The following is a 25,851-nucleotide window of genomic DNA, read 5'->3' as shown; positions in this document are numbered from 1 at the left end:
ATATATATATATATATATATATATATATATGTGTGTGTGTGTGTGTGTGTGTGTGTGTCCTTTAGTGATTTGAGAGAAACTCAATTTTAACAGTTAAGCAAATGAAATAATTTTCTATATACTTTTTACAGGAAGCTATTGAATCCTTCAAAGAAGCTTTGAAGCAGAAAGTTGATTTTATTGATGCATATAAAAGCCTGGGGCAGGCCTATAGGTAAGTAAAGTACTAATAGTTGGGGTAGGAGGGAGGGCGTAGAGTGGGATAGCCTCACATAATAGTGATTTTTTTTTTAAAAAAATGCATTTCTTAAGCAAAAGAGACGGTCGTTCTAAATCACATAGGCATTCACATACTTATTAAGATCTTCTCTGGAACACAGAACCACGGGTAAGAGGATATCGTGATACCTGTTACTGTGTCTTAACACAGCCTCAGTCTGTATATATTAGTCTAGAAGATGTTAGTCCTTCAAGAGTTGTTGCTTTGAATAGTGGCATTATAAGCTGCCGAGTTCCAGACGCTGCTGCCTTTTTAGGCAGTAACTAAGGTTGACGCCCACATCGCTAGGATCTGTTTGAAGATTCCTAGGATTGCGGGATGGAAATGTTGTGGTCATGTTACATCTCTGTAGGGTATGAGTAGTTGTGCCTGGACCCTGGCTTCCTGACTACATGCATTGCCCTGACCAGCAAAGCCGTTCTGACTTCTGGCTTAAAAATTCTTTTAACATTCTGACTCGTATAAAGGTGCTATAAAAGTTAGGAAAGAGAGAGACAGTCATGGAAATCCCCTGTTAAACCCTGTTAGGTGCCTTATTCAGGAAGGATTACATTTAAGATCTTATTTATCTGATGCCATCGTTGGAAAAGCTCTCATACTAACTTGGACAAAGTGTGTTTGGATTTGTTCTAGGTTTAAGGGGTGATATTTATCCTTCCCGTCCCACGAAACTGTTGGGTATATAAATTGAAAACAGATTTGAAAACACCTAGTAAATAGTAAAGTGCTGTAGAAATGTAAGTGGGTGTTATATATATATTTTTTAAATCTTCATTATTTATAGAAAGTTGACATATGGGATATTTTGAAGGTTCTTCAATTATTTATAAAGATGTTGATATATAAAAGAAGGCTGGTCAGTAATAACCATTTCCGCTCTGAAATGATCACAGTTCTGAAATATACTTCTTATTTCAGAATTTTAAAGTAGATAATGATTTACTGGATTTTAAGTGAAGTACCTTCAGTGACAGAAAAAATTAAATTATAAGCCTGTGAATTTGATTCGCAATGATATACCTCTGTGTGATTATAACCTACTTACTTTTTTCCAAAGGAGAAACATATGTTTCTATCCAGATAACTAAAATTTACACAAAGTTTTTTTAGGGGTTGGAGCTGATCATGAGTTGGGGAAAGGGATTTGAATAAGCATTTGTCTTTGGAAATCAATAAATTAATCTTCCCCCAAAGAATTTCAAGAGCTCTATGGTGATCCTATAATCTGGTAAGATTTAGAAAAAGCAAGTAGGATGTGATGCGTCAAAGGCTAAGTAGCTATAAAGTGGTAAAATAAAAAAGCAAACACCCACATTAAAGTATCGTATTTGTAGATTGAACCATAATTCTGAGGATAACTTATTCTGTATGTTTACTGAAATGCCTATACTATGTTCATTGCTATTGTTAAACACCTAGAGAGCTGGGCAATTTTGAAGCAGCCACTGAGAGCTTTCAAAAGGCTCTGTTGCTGAACCAAAATCACGTGCAGACCCTCCAGCTTCGGGGAATGATGCTTTACCACCATGGCAGCTTGCAGGAAGCCCTTAAGAACTTCAAGGTGAGCATCCGTAAGTGAGAAGCAGTGTAACTGCAATTCTGCGTCATTCCTCAACAAGGTTCAGTGAAATGAGTGGGGTCAGCGGGGAGGGCGGGCAAGAATAGTGCTTATACTTCAGCAGAAAGAAAGAGGAAAAAACCATGGCCTGGTCCTGTAGACTGATTTACTGAGGATGTATTTGGTCTGATTTAACCTGGAGAGAAGACTTTCCTAATTCCAGATTAAAGAAGAAAGTACTTTAAAGTTTCCTTAAACTGTATCGATTCTAATACAGCATTTTCTCCTTTGATGCCTCAGCGGTGTCTGCAGCTGGAACCGTATAACGAGGTGTGCCAGTACATGAAAGGACTCAGCCACGTAGCAATGGGACAGTTTTATGAAGGGATAAAAGCACAAACTAAAGTTATGCTAAATGACCCTCTCCCAGGCCAGAAGGCCAGCCCAGAGTACCTTAAAGTGAAGTATCTCCGAGGTAAGTCAAACAGCTGCAGAATCACTGACGCTGAGTGCTTGGAGTAGGAGTGATACTGCTTGTGTCTCTGATGTTCCGTGTTAGGCAGTTGAGTCTCAGAGCAGCTGCGTGACTTGTCCTCAGCTGCCCTTGGTTAGTGGTGGTATCTGGACTAGAGGGACGAGCCCATGTCTTCTAAAGGCCAATCCAGTGCTTTTTTTTTTTTTTTTTCCTCTTCCTCACATTTTTTCTTTCTAAAGTTAAAAAATTTTACTCATGCCAAAAAAACATATTTTGACCTAAATGTGACAATCATCTGGGTATCCATGACTTGTCACACCTCATCCAGAGATATAGGAATGACAGGAAGGGAACATTTTATGAGGTTTATACTGTTAAATAAAAACTTGGTATCTTTGAACTGTCATTCCTTCATATCAGAATTCCCACATAGTTTGGAGAATTTAAATTGAGATGAAGAAGAAAGCAGATCTTTGGGTTATCCTTTTATTAGTCAGTCTCACCCTTTCTCTGCCATACACAAAGACATTTTTGTTTTTCACATAAAGCCCAAATCTTTACTTTTATTCCTTCTCTTTCCTTTATCATTAGCCCTCTGTACTAGCACTGTCCAAGTGAAAACATTTACAAGCCATGTGTGTACTTTTAAATTTCTAGTAGCCACATTAAAAAAGTAAAGACGAACGGGTGGAATTCATTTGAATAATATATTTTATCTTATTTAACTTGGTACCCGCACAATATTAGTTCAATATATAATTAAGGTGAAAGCACTCTTTATTGGATGTTTTACAGTTTTTGGTACTAGTCTTTGAATATGGCCTGTAATTTACACTCACAGTTCATCTCAATTTGGACGCTAAATTTTCATTGGAAATACTCGATCTGAACGTAGATTTCATAAAGTTTAAAGTTGTAAAAGTAGACTGATATACGTAAGTTGTTCCAAACCTACGGCAGTTTTCTAATAATTGAATAAAATATCAGTTTTAAGTTTAAATTACCTCAAATTAAGTAAAATCTAAAGTTCAGTGCCTCAGCCACACTAGTCACCCCTTCAGTTGTCAGTAGCCAGCTGGCTAGGGGTTACCTTTTGTACAGCACAGCTCTTTACTCTAAATTGTAATTCCCTCTATTTTCCTGGTTTAGGAGAACTTGGACTTGTGAACTATAGACTGGAGCTGGGGGCACTCCGTATCCTGGTTTTTTTCTGCACCGCGTCCCTAGAGATAAGCAGCAGTTGGTCAGTCAGTTGATGACATTGCATACGTAGTCCGTAGATCCATTAGTTGAGAAGGAAGCAGGCTCTGTCTAACACTGAACTTGCATTCCCAGACTCTGGAATCGAATAGTGAGATCTTTGGTGTTGCTTATGGAAAGGTGGTTAAAATTTAGCCGAAGTGGACCCTGATTGGCTGGCTTGTATTTGCCCCTGGTAACTCAAGTCAGTGGCAGGCCACCTCCGTTTTCATGTAAGAGTGACTTGCTAAAATTTGGAGTCTCCATTTAGAATTCTTGTAATTTTTAAATATTTATTTATTTTTGGCTGCGTCGGGTCTTCGTTGCTGCGCGCGGGCTTTCTCTAGCTGTGGTGAGCCGGGGCTACTCTTCATTGCGGTGCGCGGGCTTCTCATTGCCGTGGCTTCTCTTGTTGTGGATCACGGGCTCTAGGCGCAGTGGGCTTCAGTAGTTGTGGCGTGTGGGCTCAGTAGTTGTGGCTCGCCGGCTCTAGAGTGCGGGCCTAGTAGTTGTGGCGCACGGGCTTAGTTGCTCCGCGGCATGTGGGATCTTCCCAGACCAGGGATTGAACCTGTGTCCCCTGCACTGGCAGTAAATATTTATTTATTTTTGGCTGCGTCGGGTCTTCGTTGCTGCGCGCGGGCTTTCTCTAGCTGTGGTGAGCCGGGGCTACTCTTCATTGCGGTGCGCGGGCTTCTCATTGCCGTGGCTTCTCTTGTTGTGGATCACGGGCTCTAGGCGCAGTGGGCTTCAGTAGTTGTGGCGTGTGGGCTCAGTAGTTGTGGCTCGCCGGCTCTAGAGTGCGGGCCTAGTAGTTGTGGCGCACGGGCTTAGTTGCTCCGCGGCATGTGGGATCTTCCCAGACCAGGGATTGAACCTGTGTCCCCTGCACTGGCAGGCGGATTCTTAACCACTGCACCACCAGGGAAGTCCCAGAATGCTCGTAATTAAATAACGGTTTGTTATGAAGTATTTGTACAGACTGGCTATAAAAAATTACAGTTAGCTATAAAAACCTCCTCTTTGGTATATCCGGGTGTGTCAGATCCCATTTCCCATCTGCAGAGTATTCTCGATATCTTCATGCCCACCTTGATACTCCCCTTACGGAATATAACATTGACGCGGACCTGCCCGGGAGCTTTAAAGACCACTGGGCTAAGAATCTGCCTTTCCTCATAGAAGACTACGAAGAGCAGCCAGGGCTGCAACCCCACATAAAGTGAGTGCTTTATTTATTTGTTTATTTTTTACATCTTTATTGGAGTAGAATTGCTTTACAATGTGGTGTTAGTTTCCGCTGTACAACGAAGTGAATCAGATAGGCATATACATATATCCCCATACCCCCTCCCTCTTGCGTCTCCCTCCCACCCTCCCTATCCCACCCCCCTAGGTGGTCACAAAGCACCGAGCTGATCTCCCTGTGCTATGCAGCAGCTTCCCACTAGCTATCTGTTTTACGTTTGGTGGTATATATATGTCAGTGCAACTCTCAAAGTGAGCGCTTTAAATGAAGATTTTTTTTTCTTTTTCAACACTGAGCTGTAAGTTCATCATAATATCTCTTGGTCAGTAAATGGCTTTCTATTCATGTTTCTGATGAATTTATTTTTGAATTGGATATGTCCGCAAATATTTCTGTTAGCTTACCTTTGGACATCGTCTTTCCTTTTAGCGCAACATTCCCTGCTAATGTGGGGTAACTTCAAATGTACTTATACTTCTTGGTAGCGTTTGATATGCATTATTCCTTTACCATGTTACTTTAAAACAAATTTCTTAACATATTAAAAGTTTGAAATTACAGCACTGGCCAATACTGCTGCAATATGGCAAAATGGATATGCTTAAAAGGCTATCCCATTACAGAACAATTAGATTTAGAACAGAAATTAATTCCTGGCAGTCTAGCAGTGTCTTAAAAATTAGGAAAAATCTGTAAAGATCAGCTCCCTCTATGCCTAAAAAGAAAGAAAAGAGAAAGTATTCAAACTACAGTGATGGATGGTAAACACATTTTAATGGAAGAAGGCATCCTATCCAGTGGAGTGCCTTGAGGCATGGCAGGGTGGGTTTGTTGACCTTCAAAGGGCTAAAGTGATCCCATATTGGAGGCATTCCCAGGATCTCAACAGAAGCAGACGCAGATCCTTCCTGGGGAGAAATTAGTGCCCATTTGTACCCCCAGTATTCCCACAGATTAATATCATGAGTGTGAGAATGAAAACCAAGATGACCGAAACCATTTGTGAGAATCAACAGAAGCCACAAACAATAGACTCTGACCCTTAAGGACTTCAGATATTGGAATTGTTGAAAACAGGCTTTGCGATAACTCCAGATGAAATGCTTGAAGAAATTATGAAGAGATCACAAACATGAGGAAGACACATGAGATTATAAAAAATGACCAGACAGATGCCACAGACCCACATGCCACAGACCCACATGCCGCAGACCAAAAACATAAGCTCTAGGAATAGAAAATATAATCATTGAAATGAAGAATTCAGTATACTGGCTAAAAAGCAGATTAGATATAGATGAGAGAAAATTGCAGAATTGGAAGACAGAGCACAGAGAGTCAAGGAGTTAGAAAACTTGAAAGAGAGCAGATACGTAAAATGTAAGAAGGGCTAACACTCGTGTGTGTGATTGAAACTCCCGAAGGAGAAAACGGAGGAGAGGCAGTATGTGAAGAAATAATGGCTAAGAATTTTCCAGAACGAAGGAGACACATTCATAGATTTTTTTTTTTTAAAAAGCAGGGTAAACGAAAAAAAATCCACTCAGACACATCATAAGTAACTGGAGAACACTTAAGGTAAAGAGAAAAATCTTAAAAATAGGAAAGTCATATCACCTACTTAGGGTCAATTATTGGACTGACTGTAAACCTTTCAACACCAACAGTTTCTGCAAATAAAAGTCAAACAGCTAATTAGAAAAGTGCACAAGACATGAACAGGTAATTTCATCAAGGGGAAAACATGAATGGCAAGCATATGAAAAGATGCTTCAGTTCATAAATCTATAAGACCACATGAGATGCTTCACCCACTAGGTAAACAAATATTAGCAATACAAAGTCTGATAATAGTAGTAATGACCAGGAGGAGGATATGGGGAAATTCCATACACTGGGGGATAAATTGCTCCATGAACTTCTGCCAGCAGTTTGTCCTTATTGTGTAAAATCGAATATTTGCACGTCCTACAATCTTTAAGTTCCACTCCTGTGTATATTCAGGAGACAGCCATGTACCTGTGCGCGTGTCTGCTTGGAGACCTGTTGATAGCAGTTTCTTTGTTCACAACTGAAAACGAAATCATCCCAAATGTTCATGAACAGAAAAACGGATAAATGAGATACTGTCACATAGTGGGGTATTATACAGCAGTATAAACAAACGACCCAAGCAACAGTGTGGACTAATTTTGAAATATAAAGTTGAGTAAAAACAGCAAGTTGGCACACTGCAGGGTCACATCATTTTCCCCGTAGAGCTCATAAGCAGAACTATAGAATATATTGTTTAGGGATATACATACGTAACCTATTTTTTAAAAGAAGAGCGTCAAGGAATCGTGGACACGAAATTCAAGATAAGTTACCTCTTCCTGGGAGGCAGGAGGATAGGACAGGAAAGTGGCATACAAGTAGGTAGAGCTACATAATTGTTCAGGTCCTTTCGTTGAGTAATGAGGTTGTATGCTTTTGTAAGTTTCAATAATCAAGATAATAAAAACCAAATAGATTGCTCAAAGAGGTATGTATGTTCTCTAGCACCCCTTTTTAGAGAAATACTTATGTGCAGGAAAGCGGGGGCGCCTGAAGGGCTGTCCTTGGAGAGGCCTGCTCACCAGGCTGGCCCTGGGCTGGCGTCTGGGAACGGGGATTTCGGGATCTCCCCCTACCCCCAAGTGCCCAGAGCTAAGAAACGGCTCCCAGCACCTGCGCCATGTGTACGAACAGTGTGGTTCATGCTGAACACCTGCCCTCCTCTGGGGGCCTAGGGTACCTGCAAGGCAGGGGTGCTCACGTGGTCAGCCCCCAGTACAGTCCCTGGGCACGGTGTGCCATGTGTCTCCCCAGGGTCCTGGAAGTGCGCCTGGATTCCTCTGGACCTCGCCCCACGTGCCTTTTCCCTCTGACGATTGTGCTGTGTCCTCAGAGCCACGAGCACAGCTGTACACAGAGCCTGGGAGTCCTCCTAGTGAATTACTGAACGCTTGGGGGCGCTGACACAGCCTGTAACTTAGAATTGCAGTCTTTGTTATGAAAACTTTTAGCAGGTTGGCGGGTAAGCAGTATCAGTCACATACACAGTCCCAAGTACACTTGGCGTCACGTAACTTGGGGCCGGAGCAGGAGATGGACGTAGGGTCGGGTTTGGTTGCTTGTCAAAGGAGGCAGTCCCTGTGTTCTGGAGAGGTTTACAGAACAAATAAGGCTCAGACGTGTCTTCTGAATTGCAAACTAGTTATCAGCGTTACTAACAAGCACGTGACAGCGACTGTACACACACTGTCATGAAGAGTCCTGCTTTGAATTTGTGTCTGGTTGGGTACAGACCACTGAAGTAAAGATCATGTGGTCAGAAGTTCCTTGATTATTTTTGCAGTGGAAGAAGCGACTGCTTTTCAGGTGAAACTGGATAACCAGATATCTGTGGTAAAAGTCTTTATCATGTACGTGATGTTTCTTCCAGAGACGTGTTACATCAGAATTTTGAGAGTTATAAGCCCGAGGTCCAAGAGCTGATTTGTGTAGCCGATCGTTTGGGATCTCTGATGCAATATGAAACACCTGGTTTCCTGCCAAACAAGAGAATACACAGAGGTATTTTAAAACTATCTGAAAATGGAAGTGTTTATGACAGAGGAGCGGAGGATTGGTAAAACCACGTTGTACTTTTGAAAAGAATCGTATGTTGTGCTTACTGAAAATCTCCATGTGATCAGAACAGAAATGTATAGATTCATTCACACTGAATTCTGAGAGAAGCGTGCTTCCAACTTTGGCTCTTATGCTGTTGCTTTGGTGTAGATGTAGGAGGTAGGTCTTCAGTCATTGCTGTAAATCAGACAGCTCATCCACCAGAGCTGTCTCCTTACTGTAGGGTGAGGAGGGATTTGAACCTCAGTTCTTTCAGGATTGGGAGCAGACAAGTGTGAGATTGCCTCCAATTTCCTCCGATAGAGTTGAGCTTTAGTCAGGCCATCACGTCATGCATCTATGGTCCTGTTAAATTACCGATACTTGTGATTCTTTTTGTTTTCCCCGGTTTGTTTTCATATTTATTTTAATTTTTATTCTTTTTATTGCCTTTAAAATTTTTTGTCATTTTTTAAAAACATCTCTATTGGAGTATAATTGCTCTACAATGCTGTGTTAGTTTCTGCTGTATAACAAAGTGAATCAGCCATATGCATACGTATATCCCCATATCCCCTCTCTTGCGTCTCCCTCCCACCCGCCCTATCCCACCCCTCTAGGTGGTCACAAAGCACCAGCTGATCTCCTGTGCCAAGTGGCTGCTTCCCACTAGCTATCTATTTTACATTTGGTAGTGTATATATGTCCATGCCACTCTCTCACTTCGTCCCAGCTTACCCTTCCCTCTCCCCGTGTCCTCAAGTCCATTCTCTACGTCTGCGTCTTTATTCCTGTCCGGCCCCTAGGTGCATCAGAACCTTTTTTTTTTTTTTTTTTAGATTCCATGATTCTTTCGCCGAGTTGTCGGCGAAGATCATTCCCTCTAAAGGGTACCTACAAACTCTGTTTTCCCCACATTTCCTTCTTTTAGCCATGGGTTTGGCAGCCTTAGAAGTCATGCAAGCTGTACAGCGTACGTGGACCAGTTCAAAGGTTCGAATGAATGGGAAAACGCGGCTGATGCAGTGGAGAGACATGTTTGACATCGCAGTGAAGTGGAGACGGTAACTGACGTTTCAGTGAAAATAAGCTAGACGTCCTATCATTGTCAGAAAATGTTAAGTCTCCTCTAGTTCGCAGGTTTTGAATCCCATTTTATTTACTAATAATTGGCCTTGTAAGTTATGTTTTCCTCTCTACGGTTTGTCAGAAATTCCTGACATCATTATTCTTTGAAATACACTCGACGAATATTTATGAACTAGGAATTGATCGTTGCCGTGCTTCCGAGCACATTTTTAAGTGAGGTGTTGTAGAAAAAGCGGTCTCTCTGGAAGAGCATATGGTTCATTACCTGTGGTACCTTTGAACGAGCTTCAGTGCACCAGTCTTCTTATGCTTGAAGTGCGGGCCTGGCCAACCAGCTACAGTTTAGAGGGGGAACCGCTGATACTCATTTTCATGAGAAAAATCCTGCTCTACTAGTAAACCTGTACTGACGTCTTCCTTGGTCCAGTTAGAACATCTTTTGGGAATTTGCAGGTTTGTGTTTCATACTTTTAGATGTAATGGACTGAGCAGTTGTTTTCCAAAGACCTCTACATGTTGTATTTTGAAAGCTTTTGAACATTTCTAGGTTTTATAAGGTCTTCATTTATTTATTTATTTATTTATTTTTGCGGTACGCAGGCCTCTCACTGTTGTGGCCTCTCCCGTTGCGGAGCACAGGCTCCAGACACGCAGGCTCAGCGGCCATGGCTCACGGGCCCAGCCGCTCAGCGGCATGTGGGATCTTCCCGGACCGGGGCTCGAACCCGCGTCCCCTGCAGCGGCAGGCGGACTCTCAGCCACTGTGCCACCAGGGAAGCCCAGGTCTTCATTTTTCAATAAGCTCTCTTTTACAGGATTGCGGACCCAGACCAGCCAGTGTTATGGTTGGATCAGATGCCAGCGCGAAGTCTTAGCAGAGGCTTTAACAACCACATCAATTTGATCAGGTATGAACATTCTGTTTATCTTTCCTGTTCTCATAGGAGTTTATTTTAAATCGTCAGTTCATGGAGACCACGAGCAGCCCAGTGCTCCCTCCTTGGTGACTTTTTGACACAAATCAGCTCTGCACCTGCAAGGTCCTTCCCGCATTCCTTTGAGCTAGCCTGGTTGCGGAAAGAAATGCTGTGCCCCTTCTCCAGGCTCTTTGCCGCAGAACTCAAGTGAAGGGTAGAGTGCCAGATTTTTGCCTAGATGTCAGTCTTTAAAGGGCCCTAAAACATCATAGAAGGTAATTAGATGGAGAATATTACATTACCATAAGATCCCGATAATATCGGGAATTCTTGTGTTGAGGGAAAAACTCCCCCTTCCAACCCTGCAACACCCAAGGCGGTTGGATGAAAAACGCTGTCTGGGTGCTAAGCTGCCTTCCTGGGAGGATGAGCCAGGTTAGCTGGAGAGCTTTTGTTTTGTCCAGAGGCTCTGGCAAGTTAGGGGCGTGGGTGAAGTGCTCACCTCGTTACCGGACCCTTCATGTGCTTAGCCACCCTCTAGATACGTGATGAGCAAATATTAAAGAGTACCAGCTTCAGTATCAGACCCACTGAATTTAATTTTAGGTAAATTTTACACCTATGGTAGTTGTGTCACATCTAAAATGCTTCGAATTCCAGAACCCTGAATCAAGAAAGTAGTATAGTATACAACTTTGACATTTAAGTTTAATGGAAATGTTCTTAAGACATTTATTTTTTTAATTCCTAGAAAATAAATTTCCTTTCCCCTTGTGACTTGTATATTCCTGTTTCTTGCAGAATAATTTGTGACATTCACAGGTAGACCCAACCAGCTTTAACTGAAGGCCACTGTCCATGTGCTGTGCAGCACGATGGTGATTTAGCCGTGAAGTACAGCCTCTCACGGCAGAAGGCTTGTAGCTTAGTGACGAAGATGGACCTCACTAAGCTATGAGCCTACCGTGTAGTGTGTTAAGAGTGGTGGTGGTCACGTGTACAGGATGCCGGAGGGCGGGGGGGAGGGTGGCGGGGTGGGGGTGGGGTCCCAGTCCAGCCTTCAGGTGATGCTGTTTGGAAAGATGGAAAGCAGAGAGGTGGGTGAGGCATGGCCGCACCTGTGAGTCAGGCATGGCCGCACCTGTGAGTCAGGCATGGTCAGGGAGGTATCACTAATTCATTATGACTGGTGGTTAGTTTATGATTAAGGGGCTGTCAGCAGTCGGGGCTGGAAAGACAGGCAGAGGCTGAAACATAAACAGCTTTTTTCCCCCCAAATAGAGCTAACATATCCATGCTCAGGCACTTTTTGTCCTGAAATAAAAGAGAGTCATTCAGAGATCAGAAGCAGAGAAGTGAGCTGAACAGGTTTACACATTTGGGTGATCACTTTGGCCACAGGTGGCAGAACAGATGAGAGGGCAGCGACTTCCCTTGGAGGCGTGGGACTGGTTAGAAAGTTCTGGAACATTCCGGTGCACTGGTCCCGAGGTCTGGAAAGCTTTGTGGAAGTGAGCTGGAGGGGAAGAGTGGATACTGAGAAGGCAGGGTCGGAACACTGGGGGTGGGTTAGAAGTGAGGGCGAGCGTGAAGCTGCGGGTAGGCGGTCCCATTGCCGAGCAGGCACGTGGTTGCCCCAGTAGGCCAGGAAGCCCCAGGGCAGAACGTAGGTGAACACGCTGGGGAGCTGGGGTGAGTTCCTGAACCTGAGGTTTGACTCGCCTGCGGGGAGTCCAGGGAGCGGTGCCCGGAAGCAGTTGGCTATGTGTGTTGCCGGACACGTGCGTCAGCTGGATGGGTACATCGGCGTGTTGGCTGTACGTGAGGTTCTGGGAGAGTTCTAAAAATGGGGGTGGGGATAGAAACGGGAGGAAAATACTATTTAGAGTGGTAGAGGAGATGAAGACAGCTAGTAAGCTGGACAGCAAGAAGGAGTACTAGCCCCTAGTGCTATCAGGAGCCCCGAGGGGCAGGAGGGAACATATTGCCGAAAAAGGGAAAGGATCCATAAGGGGAAAGGGGCATACAAGTCTGAGCCCCGTTTAAGTACCTGAGGACTTTTCTTCCTGTTTTGGCATCTCCAGGGCTGAGTTTGGTGCCTTTCCCACCAGAATAAGCCCAGTCGCTGACCACCAGTCTGGCTTAGACGGGTGTTTGTTTCTCCCGTTCTCTGGCTGCAGACAAGCGAATTTCCCAGCTCTCTTATTGTCCTTTTGAATTAACTTTGAAATTAGATATTGTGTGGAACATATTTCTGTGTAAAAACATTCTTAATTGTTTTTTCTTACAGGGGTCAGGTGATCAACATGAGATACCTGGAATATTTTGAGAAAATTCTTCATTTTATTAAAGATAGAATCCTAGTTTATCATGGGTAATCTTTCAATTTTCTTTTCATAGTAATGGATACATTTTATGTATTTTACATTAGTTATATTTATGAAACTGGAAAACCAAGCCTATTGACAGACCAAACAAAATACGTCATAGTTTTACATACTGTTTGGAACCATAAAACCTTTCATAATCATTTATCAACCTTCTTTTTAAGAGCTCCACAAAATCCATGGACCTTAACCGAGTATTTTTATCTTACACACATTGCTGTGACTTTTCTAGCCTCTTTGAAAGCGTCTAGGCTTTCTTTGAATTCAAAGCAGGATGTTTCCTTGACTTTCTTAATTAGGGATTAAATGAGGGATTTTCGCCTTAATACTCATTCTCCCTCAACTGAGAGGCAGTACAGTATAGACAGGACAGTGGACAGAATGCTGGGGAAAAAGGAATTCTGAATGTTAGTTCACCAAGTAAATATAAAATTGGTATAAGAGCTTAGTAGGGTACTTCCATTTGAGCAACTTTAGGAAGAAAAAACATTCACTTCTAATTTCATAGTTGGAATAGGAGAATCAAGGTTTTCTGACCAAGCCCAGACCCATGCATGTCCACACAGACATTGGCTGTCCATCCTTTCAGGTTTTCCCCAGTTCACATTCTAGACAGACTGCTGTCTTGTTTCCTTAATTCTCATCTGTAGCCCAATACTCATTAGATTAAACCATCCCATTATTTCAAAACGTTGTTTGTGGTTTAGCCACAAACAAAGCCACTAGTAATTAAGGATGATTTATTTAAATGAAAGGTGAGAGCATAATTATTAATTTCTGTATTAATTTTAGTTGCCATCTCTCTTTCCCTTTTTAAGAGCTAATAATCCTAAAGGATTGTTGGAAGTTAGAGAAGCTCTGGAAAAGGTCCACAAAGTGGAAGACCTCCTTCCAATTATGAAGGTAAATTTATCATCAAAATCGCAGTAGGTGTTTTTAGGGGAAACAGTTAGTACTTTTTAAAAAAAATTTTATTTATTTTATTTTTATATTTATTTTTGGCTGTGTCGGGTCTTCGTTGCTGGGCTTGGGCTCTCTCTAGTTGCAGCAAGCGGGGGCTACTCTTCGTTGCGGTGCACGGGCTTCTCATTGTGCTGGCTTCTCTTGTTGCAGAGCACGGGCTCTAGTCTCATGGGCTTCAGTAGTTGTGGCACGCAGTCTCAGTAGTTGTGGCTTGCGGGCTCTAGAGCACAGCCTCAGTGGTTGTGGCGCACGGGCTCTGTTGCCCCGTGGCATGGGGGTATCTTCCCGGACCAGGACTCGAACTCGTGTTCTGTGCATTGGCAGGCGGATTCTTAACCACTGCGCCACCAGGGAAGCCCAGTACTTTTTACAAAACGAACTCGTAATTATTAAATGCCTGTTTGTTAACAAGTATTTTAAGTTTTATAAAGTGTGCTACTTGAAAACACTGATAAAAACACATTCTGCAGAATAACGAAAATAAAACAAAACAGACCCTAGAAGGTAGGAAAATGGAATAAAGAAAACAAAGTCAGTTCAACTAAAAGCTTACAGAAAGAGAGGGGGGGAAAAGGTAAGGAGGAAATGTCTGTAATGGATGCTGGGTCTCAACATGACGTTAGTAATCGATCCCTCACTGAAAGAATGAGCATCTCAGATCGGTATTTTAAAGCCCAGCTAGGTTCTGTTCACAGGAAACACCTACAACGAGATGACATTCAAAACATTGAAGGCGGAAAGGTAGTCAGGCAAATGCTACTGAAGAAAAGCAGGTGTGGCAGTATCAGTATCAGAAACATTGGAATTCAAGATAAAGGGCGTGTCAGGGGACAGCAATTATATTGTTTAAAAGTACAATCCATTAAGAAGTTATAATTTTATGCACCTTTTCTCCACCTAGGAACATAACTACCCATAATGCACCAGCAGCAGGTTGGTTTGGTTCTTTTCAGTTAATGGTTTGAACTATAACATAAAACTTGAATCAGTGTTCTCCTTGTAGCTATAGTAGATGAGATTGATTTACATCAAATAAACATTAAGAAATTTCTATGACTGACCAAAGCTTATCCATTTCTAAAGAATAACCAGGAAGCATCCCGTCATGGACAAAGCCGTGAGCTGACTCTGTACCCAGGGTCCAGTCTGCTCGCCGGGTTTGACAGGCTCTCCCGGTCTCATCCCAGGCTCTCATGTGTTGGAGAGCCGTGATTCCGGCCGACCTGCTCGTTGTGAGGGTCTCATGAACTGAGGCAGTGGTTCTCAGTCTTCTCAGACCCGTCTTAACTCAGTAAACATGTTCAGATGGCCCCTTTACTGCACTAGAATGAAATTCATAAAGGATGTATCCCACCTACTCAAAAAATTCTTCCAAAAGTCACCACAGTGCCGTAAGGGAGTTCAAAAAGGTAAGTTGTTTATAGTAGAAAACCATGTATTTCAGTGTGTCAACATTCAGGCATGTCTTCATGAGAAGCCACAAAGAGGTAGCCAGTTGCTTGCACATATGTGTATAATCTTGGTGAACGTGACAGCGACAGATGCAGCCCTGTATCCATGTGTCATTTGGTGACTCAAGTATCACGAGCTACGATGTCGGCGATAACGGTTTTCTGTAATGGTAAACCACACTTAATAAAGTTCCACACAATGTATAGTATCCTCTTTCCTCAGTGTATATGCTGTTTGCATTCCTAGGAAAGTCAGTGCGTATTAAAATTGTGACAAATATTTAGCGTGTGAGTGTAAAACGGAGTCTGGTTCCAGGCCTAGATAATCATTACATTATAAACACGTTCTTCATCTACATGGAAGTCCAGTGGGAGTCGCGCCTGTGTGACCGTCCCCAGCACCTCATCCCCACAGCCACCACATTATCCCATAAATTCCCCAAACGCCCCCGAAGGGGCAGAAGGGCCGCACCGAGGGCCGCTGGATGCACCGGACAGAAAGAACACTAGATCCTGACTCAGGTTTTAGTCTTTAGCTGTCCTGTGGGTATTTTAGGCATTTAAATTTACTATATTAGGCAGAATACAAAGTCAGCTTAGGGATATTTTAATATATGTATATCTTGGTCTAAAGAGAAAAGCGCAATGGACAAAAGGCTGCAGTCGCCTGGAGAGCAGCTAAGGGGCCGGGCATCGCCCGCCCAGTGCCTGGCTCCCAGTGCAAAGTCACTGCCTGTCTGGCCACATCTGGGAGTGGCCATCCCACTGTGGTTTTGCTCACCGCACCTCCGGCCAGGCTGTGGGCACACTGGCCTTTCTAAAGGCTCACGTAGAAGTATATAAAGATGCGCCTTTGTGTTTAAAGTGCTCGGTGAATATGATGCCACGACAGCCTCCACTGAGATATAGGTACATTTGCTGAAAAGTATGTGTACTTTTTCAGCACATTCACTTTTGCTTTCTGAAAAGCCAAGTTCAGATGTACCTCAGCTCCCCTCGGGGCAGCTGGTTAGTAAGTTAGGGGACTGGACGTCGAGAGGGCCCGGGTCCCTGCTTCCACTCTGCCACTCCCTCGTGCCAGCTCGGGCCAGACCTCACCTCGCTTCATCTCACCAACTTGGTTTCCTCACCTGTAAGGTGGAGGTCGTGTCCTGTCTTATGGGCACGCTGTGGGCATGAAAGAGCATTGGCACATACTAAGTGTTAGCGCCTTCTGCCTCTACAAGTCTCTGTCCTCCTACGGAACACCTCCCATCTCGGCCCCTGCCACCCGCTCTCCTGCTGACGTCCCTTCATCTATGTCCTTCTCTGGACCTTGGTGAGCGCCTGCTGGCTGTCGCTGTTTCCGGGCAAACTTTCCCTCCAGTATCTTATGCGAAGCACGACCTCTTTTAATTTTACCATTGATTGTCTTATTCAGGTCTGTCAATCCTAAAAATATGTTGGCTACACTAAATAACCGAATTGGGGAGGAATTTTCTGGAGTAATACATTGGCATTTCACTTTGTCAAAAGTGTTTTCAACAGAAAGCCGTGTTCATACTCCTCACCCTTAAGGGCCACTCTGATCTCTGTGTAATTCCTTTAGAATACTTTGCTTTGTCACTCTGTGGTCTGCGGAGTTGGGGTGTGTGCATGCGTGTGTATAAAATTCTCAGGTGACAAAATTCTGAGTATTTGCAGACAGATGAGAGTCTGCTTTGAAGAAGCAGTAGAATAAACACAAGGTGCTCTTTCGAATTATAGGCTGTTGAGTACAACTATCCTGCAGAGTATCCGTGTGGCTGCCGCTTAAGATGAACAAGAGAAAAGACCCCAAGGGAGCTCTTGGCAGGGAGCAGGGCCTTGCCGTTGCAGGGAGGCTGTGCGCCTTTTGCTCTGAGGTTCTCTGCTGCCCTCTGGCAGGGGCCACGGGGAGCGTGACTTGGGCTGGGAGTCTGGGTTGGGGCATGGGGCCAGGACAGAGAATACACGGTGTCTGGCACACCGTGACCCTTCTTAAAAACATGAAAGTCGGAGTCGGCGCTGGCAGTTGGGAATTTACAGTGAATCTCACCAGTAACGTGAATTTTCTTTTTCCCCGAAAGCAGTTTAATACTAAAACGAAGGATGGGTTCACTGTGAACACAAAAGTTCCCAGCCTCAAAGACCAAGGGAAGGAATATGACGGCTTCACGATCACTATTACAGGAGACAAGTACGTGTGCTTCCCACGTGCGGGTGTGCAGACGGGGGCTGGTGTCAGAAGGCATGCAGATGCTTGGCACTGCTGCGGGAGATCGGACCTCCCGGGCTTTGGCTGTCTCCTAAAACGGAGATGACCAAGGTCCAGTGTGTAACGAGAACCAGCTTTTTTTTTTTTTTTTTAACGTGACGTTTAGATTATTACACCAGCAGATAGATTTTCTGACTGTGCTAAATCTAACGACTTTCTAGATATTAAGTGTAATGTCTGATGTGGTTTGTGGAAAGCATTCTTCCAGGTTCTTGAAGTCTGTCGTGGGTAAGACTTTTACTAATTAAATGGAAAAGAGATGAGAGATTGGCAGGTTGGAGGCTATTATTGGATTTTTAAATATAGGTTTTAAAGTAGTATGAGAGTATAAGTGCAGTCTTATTGAAACTTTAGAATACAGATAAGCAAAGATTAAAAATTTTAAATCATTATTTCCTTTAAAAACTGAGATTATACTGTACATATTGTTTTACAGCCTGTTTGTTTTCTACCCTTACTACGAACGTTTCCCCATATCCTGTTCTTAGAAGCATTTTTAAAAACTGCATGGTATTCCATTTTAGGGATGTTGTAGAGTTGCTCCTACTATTTTTTTGTCATTGATCATTCTGGGTGTTTCCCATTTTCTCACCTATCAGTAGTAGCGCCGCAGTGACCGTTTTTATTAATGATCTTTTTATTTACATCTGAAATCCAAACTTCACCTAGGAGCCTCCACATCCCTTGAGTTCTGGGTGGAATGACCTTGACCCTGTCCATTCACTGCCGTCCCCGAAACACCGCACTCCTCAGTTGCTTCCCTAGGAGGCGCCACCACTTCTGCGTCAGGGACTTCCGGCAGCTCAGCGGTGGGAGCCACGTCCTCTCAGCCCCTGCTGGGCTCTGGTTTCCTTGTCCAAACTTACACAGGCCTTCATGAGGAAACCCCCGTTTAGCAACTTCCAGATTCTATGACTCTGCCACGTCGTTGAGGTCTCCATCTCTAACCCAAGCCACTTATCAAAGTACTTTCCCATTAAGGGTCATCCTCCCCCCAGAAGGAATTCCAGGGTTTTCTGTCGAGGTGAAATTTTTTTCTCCTACCTCTTCACCCAGGCAGAAATGCAACTGCCGAGTAAGAGTCCATAAGTCCTTCCCTGAAACACAGCATCTTTGCTCAGCTGTCTGTCTCACCCCATTTGTTGTCAGTCTCGCTCGGGGCCTCTGACCCCTACTCATGACCCATGCCTCCACGTCCGGTCTCCTGTGGCTGACCCGTGCATCCTCGGGTCCTAAGGCCGGGTCCACGGGGCGCCCCCGTGGCTCCAGAACTCCCTCCCCAGTCCATACCCTGCCGTTGCCCGTTAACACCAAAATCGGCCCCCGTGCCGTACATTCAGGCCTTTTGTAATCATGGCCTCAAACAACGCTTCCTGCCTCCCTGAAGCACTTTCCTGCCAGCGCCTGGCCTGCTAATTCAGCTGGACTGCTTGTTCGCCGAGGTCACCTCCCACCTCCTGGCTCTGCGCCTCTGGCATCGCCGTCCTCCTCTTCAAGACCCAGGCTCAGGCCCCTTCCTCCGCAAGCATTTCCTGTTTTCTTCCATGTCTTCCAGAGTAGATCAACTCTCTCTCCTTGGGACCTCTGATGAACTGTTACGGCTCTACACATGGGCTCATCATAATCTGTGGCCTCGTTTCCCCCTCCGTCCCTCCATCAACGCGGCAGCTCTGCTGTGTTGTCCTTTAGAGGGTGTGAGGAGTATTTTCAGCGTTTGGGTACCGGCGTTATCCAGTAACTACCTGTTGCATAGAATTTATATCCTCCACAGAGCTTCACATGGAGCTCATACTGCAGAAGCTTAATAGAAAAGGAAACAGCGGAGGCCCTGAACTCGCTTTCAGGGCGCAGCCCCGGCCCCTGCTCTTCTATTGTAATAGGGTGGCTGTCTGATAAAATGTTTCCTGGGCATTGAAGTACATTCTACTCTGTGTAGTTTCCTCCTCCTGTGTTAGCTGAAGCTCATGTAAGCAGGGCCTACAGTTAGACTGAGCAAAACCGTATTTTGTGGAAAAGCTGCCTGCTGTGAGCCACGCCCCATCTGTCTGCTCAGGGAGGCAGAGACAGTCTTCCTTGCGTCCTGTGCCCCCGTCGCCACGCTGCCCTCCCCACCCTTCTGTGCTTAGCTCTTTGAACCGTATCATACGTGCCTTCGACACACCTTCTTGTATTTTTAGGGTAGGCAATATACTATTTTCCGTGGAAACCCAGACCACAGAAGAAAGGACACAGTTATATCACGCCGAAATAGATGCACTTTATAAAGATCTAACGGCGAAAGGAAAAGTACTGATTCTCTCATCAGAATTTGGGGTAGGTTTTCGTTTATCTTCATTTTATCCATGCTTCTGATTCTTTTGTACACTGCTTAAAGCCTTTACCCTTTCCTTGGGATTACACAGTTTATGCTTGAAATCAGCTTTAATTGAGCGGTAAATATTTCTTTTAATATTCTTGTAGAGACAATTCCCGTATTTAGTAAGTACAGAAACTGGGGAAGGGGAATGATACATGTATGTAGTGACTGTGTCATAGTATCAGAAATTTGGGCTTTGTCAAGATTTAAGAGAACAGGTTGGTCCACGATGGACATGACCTGTGCTGCATTTAGTGACACTCTCCTGGACTGTGACCTCTGCCCTCCGTTGCTTCCCCGACTCAAGGTGGGGCTCCTTGGTAGCAGGAGCTGCAACGTCACCTCCGTCGCTGTAGCTGTCCACTGTGTGGAGAGTGTAGCGGCCACTCCATCCGCATTCTGGAATGGATGCCCGTGGCCCTTGGGAAGTTACTTTGTTTCTCAGGATCTTAATCAGTTTATACCCATAAATTAAGTATACTGATCACCTAAATCTCAGTGGGTGGGGGTAGGGCACTGGACAGAACCCTGGAGTAGAGAGGCCTGTAGTCTGAGAAAGTGTATTCAGTATTAATAAGTGCTTTGTTTTATTTTAATCTCAATGTATATGTCGACATTTCCAGTAACATTATAGACTGAAACAGATGTCTAGGTTTATCAGAAACGGTTGCAGTTTTAAAGGCAGCCGGGGACGTACTGCTCTAAACCGAACTGAATGTATACCCTCTCGTGAGAAAAAACATCATTGGGAAGAGTATAAAATATTCAAGGATGTGGAAAGTAGGTTCTTGTAGAAGAAGAAGGAAATAATCCTCTTCCTAATGTAAATGCTTCTGATGTGTCTTGTCACCTGATAAGAAATGAGTTTATAATCTGTTATTTAAGTTCATAAGCACATATTTTTTTTTTCCCTAGGAGACTGATGCTGTTGGCAACTTAATCTTATCTTTAGTTTATTACTTTTATAATTTAATGCCGCTCTCTCGCGGATCCAGGTGAGTGATATCCTCTACTCTGACAGTTTTGGGAGTGAAGAACGCACTCCTTTTGCTTACATCTCCTGTGTGGCCCTGGGTACAGGTACCCCAGCAATGGCGGGAAGACCCCTTGGTTTTTTTCAAAGTCCACCCAAACATGATGTCCTTGATCTACTGCATCACCAAGAGTCTTGGAAGGTAGTTTTAAAAGAAGGTGCTTGGCGTTTATGGGCTGGAGCTCGAAGTCTCACTGTGTGCGCACGTGCGTGCCCTGTGCTTTAATTCCTGATATTTGCCCAGACTGTACCCTGCCCTGTTCTCCCCTCGCCCCCAAGTTTTGGCCATTAATTGACCTTTAGCCCTAACATTGAATACTTTTGGGTCACCAATCATTGCAAAGTATTTTTGTTATTATGAATGAATTCTTGCTACTTACTGAATTCACCAGGCGTCTTTCAGGTGTCATTCAAACAAGGATGCATCTGTAGAGCTTTCTTTTTCTTCCCTTTTCTCTGGTACCGTGTACAGTAAATCATGCGAATGGCGTATGCCATCGTTAGCACATGTTTGACTTTAAGATGCTTTGGCTAAAGTGATACACTTAAATGTCTTGATCTTTAAGTACTACTTTAGAAAGTAATACTCTCCAAAATGTGGTAGTAAATGTTGTTATAATATGACAAAAGCGTTGGGGGCGGGTGGGCGACATGGGCGAAGGGGGTCCCCTGTGTGGTGATGGATGGAAACTAGGCTTGTGGTGAGCACTCCGGTGTAGACGGGTGCGTGCCCTTACACGGAACTTACATAACGGTAACGACGGCATTGAAGCAAAATGGGAACATAAACCTTGTGCCTTCGGGACAGTCGTCATTAGATGTGCCCGCGATGCCCTCCACGTGCCGCCTTCCGCCCGCCGCCCTCGCAGGCGCTGTGCACGCACGTGTCCTCACGGCGGCTGTGCCGCCCTGCTCTCTGCCTCCCCACGCCCCCAGCCCGTGCCCACACCTTCCTGTCCCCCCCCCCACCGCCGGTCCTATGCTCCCTCCTCTGCCTCGGGGGCCCCGCCCGTGGCCCTCGAAGATGCAGCGCGCGTGGCCGCGGCCTCAGTGAGGGCTTCCCTGGCAGGCGACCCCGGGGCGGGCTCACTCTCTCTGGTGTCCGCTCGCCGGGGCAAGACGTCTGTCTTAGTTGTCTTCGTCCTGGGCTGCCTGGCACAGGGCACAGAGCTGGTGCCACAAAGACGTCAGGATCCAGAGTGAGTCCGGACATGCCGGGATGTCCCCGTAGCGCAGCCGCCTTCGGGCCAATCTGTTAGTGCGTTCTGCAAACGCGTTCTGCTTGTTTCGTCCTCGGGGCCACAGTGTTTAATGTTTAAACGATAATATTAATATGTTTGCATTTACAAAGTATATCGTATATATTGCGTTTTAAAGCCAAGCCTCATGAAGGCTTAAAAGGCTTAAAAATATAAGCAGGCACATTTTCTAATTCACTCTTTCACAAGAAGAGAAAAGCCAAGTGAGGAGAAAACTCCTAATTAAAAGATACTTTTTGTTCTCAGAAAAATATTATTCTTACACGTTTACCCTTAAATTAGTAAATCAGTGAATAGTTTTATTAGTAAATTAGTAAATATTTTTAAGGCAAATGAAAATATTCTTATGTTTAATGTCCAGAGAATTTTTAAGAGAAATAAAATGTCATCTCTTAGGATGGAAAATCCGTGGTAAGCTCTAACGTGGTAACTGTCTGTGGCCTGGGACTGACCGGTAATTGTTCTTTACCTAAACAGTGTGATCGCTTACTCAGTGATTGTGGGAGCCCTGATGGCGAGTGGAAAGGAAGTAGCAGGAAAAATTCCCAAAGGGAAGGTATGTCGGAGCTGGAGCTGGAAGGGAAACGTTTAAATCCCAATCTGTGGAGTTTTGTGTTGAGACACATGAATGCAACGGATCCCAAAGGGAGCTTCCCCTCCATGTTTGATCACATTGTTAAATTTCTTTCTTTTTCAGTTGGTTGACTTTGAAGCTATGACCGCCCCTGGTTCAGAGGCCTTTAGCAAAATAGCTAAAAGCTGGATGAACTTGAAAAGGTAACTGCTGGATAGGGGTCAAACAAAAGGATGTTACAACTGAAAAGGGAAAGAAGGGGCTCCCCGTTACTTTTCGAGCGTCGTGAAACTGGAATTGTACTCATTTTTATGAGTTATGATTATACAATGAATTGAATCCACTTTTCAAGGTTAAAATGTTTTTGCTGTCGCGTAAGACCCCTTAACAGGTGAGTATATGGATAAACGTGAACAATGAATAGAGTAAGGAAACCAGTTTGTGAAGAAAGGGTTACGAATGTCTTATTTATATAGTCAGATATCCATATCTCTTGCCTAATCCGCCCTTTGTCCCAGACTCTCAGGGTCAGTATTCGGGAGCGACTTTGAACGCTGAGCTGCACCCGATTCAGACTGAGTCTGGGTGGTAGTGCCTGCCTTTCAGCTGCATTTTTCCTGCACTCTAGGTTTTGGGAAGGTGGTACTTTATTGTTATTTAGGTGCGGAATACACGTGAGTCAGGAAATGCTAGCCAGAAATTACCCCTGACGATTACGGTGGGAGAGCCTAGCAGACTCTGATCTTTCCTGGCCCTTGTTTTCCGAAGCACTACGGGGAACGTGTAAATTTGCGATGAAATTAAACTCACAGATGCTTTCAGAGTTAGTTAAGAATAAGCAAATCTCACCGTTCAACCTTATTTATTCCTTTATATCGTAACCACTTCCAGTTCTGCCTTTCATTACCTACTGAACACAGCAACCTCTCTAAAAGCGGCTGGATGATTTGTGCTCTGTTTAAAACAGAAATTTGTGTCTGTAGGACACTTTTGTCCGGTTTGCAAGGATTCCATGAGCTCTGTAATGGAAACTCCTAACAGCTACACCTTGTTGCAGTATATTCTTGTTTCACGTTTACTAGTTTACACATGTTTTAGTGACACGACCATAAGGTCAAAGCCCTCGCCTCTGTTTCCTACATCATTTTACAGTGTTGATCTTTCAACAACTCTTTAAGGAAAAGATAGCAACACTACCCTATGTTGTACAGCTGCCGTTTCATAGCGTACCTTGACACCCGTCCCATGCTCCTGCTAGCTCTGGGAGTTAGGAACCCTCTCCCTCTTGCTGCAGATATGGGAAGCGGGGCTGAGAGGAACCCCTAAAGCTGATAAGGGTCAAGGCTGGACCCGAAACCTGTGTCTTCCGGTTCCGTGTCCGGCATGCGCCCCAATGGGACGTGTATGCGTAACGCTCATTGTGCAAATCAGGGGTTGATTTTTCTTTCTGAAGACTGGCTGAATTTCCCAGCAGCTCATGGTGGGAGCCTGCCCGTAGCCCAGATCATCACTGCAGCAGGGCCTGCTCTGTTCACAGCGCCCCCTGCTTTGTAACATTGTCTGCTGTCGTGTGTAGGGAGTGCTGGAAAGTGAATATCGTAATAGGAATTAATAGACCTAAGCTTTGCCTTTTTTGTACAGTTGTGTTGATTTTCACACCCTTGCGTTGTGTTTTTTCTTTTTCAGTATCTCGCCTTCTTATAAGACTCTTCCGTCCGTGTCTGAGACGTTCCCAACGTTAAGATCGATGATCGAGGTGCTCAACACGGACTCCTCCCCACGTTGTCTTAAGAAACTCTAGTTACGCTGTGGTATTTATACAAGTAAAGGGCCGGACCTCTTGCTTCTTAAGTTATTTTTTAAAACATGGAATTATAAAGAAATTAGGTCCTTTATTACTTTTGATACCAATTTTTGATAGGAATTGAATACTTGAAGTCATTTTCCTTACCTTTCCGAACCATAACAAAATTCATGGAAGAGGGTTTTGGGGCGACAGAAGAGCTCTGTGGGAGGGGAGGCATACGTATTAGCCAGCGGCCTCTTGGTTTCCACTTACAAAGTCATACAACCCCTTCCTCCCAGTGAAGAAAGTTTATTCCCAAAACCAAAAATCGACAACAGAACAGGAGTGTTTTCATTCCTTTGAAGATCTGGGTATTCTTCAAAGACCTTCTTTTTAGGCACATTGTGAGAAGGCATCTTGTCTTCAACTCACATAATCCTCACGCGTGGGCTCTCCGTTTCGTTTGAACCACGGGAGGTTCGTGGCCATCAGAGTGTTCCCGGAGCTCGTGGCCGGGAACGTTGAATGAGACAGACAGCTTTTGCCAGTGATTCAAACACTGAATTGTGGAAACGTGTTTGTTTTTCTCCTCTTTGCTGGAAAAAAATAAATGGGGGTGATTTCTGTAAATCACCAGTTTTCGACACTGGATTATGTACGTTTTCATTGTGTGAACCAGTTTCACTGTCAGGTTATAAGAACAGTCAGGAAATTGCTTTCCTTTTTCAGGCAGGGTAGATGCCAGTAAATGGGTTCAATTAAACTGTTGCCATTTCCAAACCATTTTCATTTTTCTTTGATTTTTGTTAGAGGGTTAAACTAGTCACTGCTTCTTTCTGTTATTTAGTTTTTGTCTCGCAGGCTTGCACGAGAGGGACACGGCAGTGTCTGCAGGCGTCCACGCTCGTCGGCAGGGACTTAACGCTGGGCGCTGGCAGAGCTGTCTGTGGTCTCAGCAGAACGTGGCCATTGGGTCAGATAGGACTTGCCTTTGGACAGATGCTGTTCTGGGTCTTGACGTGTGCTTCAGAGCAGCCACCAAGATCGGCTCATCTCCTCTCGTCTGGATGGTGATAGAAATTGTCATACACACCTCACTTTACAAAGAGATTTCACACCCACAGGCCAGCTTTCCCCTGGCTCTTCATTTTCATATTACAGATGAGGGAGTTGAGACTCCGGCAGGTTGATGACTCTCCCGGGTCCCCCAGCTATTAAAAGCCAAGGTGCTAGGATCCAACCAGGCCTCTCTGACCCCCAGGGCCTAGCCTGCCTCACCACGGTCTCGAGGCACCAAGGATTCATTCGCAGGTTCTTCTCAAGATTC

At 44.4% G+C, this 25,851-nt stretch overlaps 1 protein-coding gene across 1 annotated transcript in view; it reads left to right on the top strand.

The window, feature by feature from the left end:
• TTC13 (tetratricopeptide repeat domain 13) overlaps positions 1 to 25,307 on the top strand; it is a 70,216-nt gene extending 44,909 nt beyond the window's left edge. Inside the window, exons 9-23 of the mRNA XM_024765621.1 lie at positions 132 to 214; positions 1,700 to 1,841; positions 2,139 to 2,313; positions 4,618 to 4,774; positions 8,268 to 8,398; positions 9,366 to 9,498; positions 10,339 to 10,431; positions 12,731 to 12,814; positions 13,646 to 13,730; positions 17,329 to 17,438; positions 19,694 to 19,829; positions 20,788 to 20,867; positions 22,642 to 22,720; positions 22,862 to 22,941; positions 24,425 to 25,307. Coding sequence (XP_024621389.1) covers positions 132 to 214; positions 1,700 to 1,841; positions 2,139 to 2,313; positions 4,618 to 4,774; positions 8,268 to 8,398; positions 9,366 to 9,498; positions 10,339 to 10,431; positions 12,731 to 12,814; positions 13,646 to 13,730; positions 17,329 to 17,438; positions 19,694 to 19,829; positions 20,788 to 20,867; positions 22,642 to 22,720; positions 22,862 to 22,941; positions 24,425 to 24,539 — 1,683 coding nt within the window. The 3' untranslated portion in view covers positions 24,540 to 25,307. The remainder of the gene's footprint in view (positions 1 to 131; positions 215 to 1,699; positions 1,842 to 2,138; positions 2,314 to 4,617; positions 4,775 to 8,267; positions 8,399 to 9,365; positions 9,499 to 10,338; positions 10,432 to 12,730; positions 12,815 to 13,645; positions 13,731 to 17,328; positions 17,439 to 19,693; positions 19,830 to 20,787; positions 20,868 to 22,641; positions 22,721 to 22,861; positions 22,942 to 24,424) is intronic.
• The last annotated feature ends 544 nt before the right edge of the window (positions 25,308 to 25,851 follow it).

This window comes from Neophocaena asiaeorientalis, unplaced genomic scaffold (genome assembly GCF_003031525.2).
Source record: "Neophocaena asiaeorientalis asiaeorientalis breed wild unplaced genomic scaffold, Neophocaena_asiaeorientalis_V1.1 scaffold369, whole genome shotgun sequence".
Classification (NCBI taxonomy): domain Eukaryota; kingdom Metazoa; phylum Chordata; class Mammalia; order Artiodactyla; family Phocoenidae; genus Neophocaena; species Neophocaena asiaeorientalis.
The sequence above is the reverse complement of the archived record's forward strand: the minus strand, read 5'-3'. Positions and strand labels throughout refer to the sequence as shown.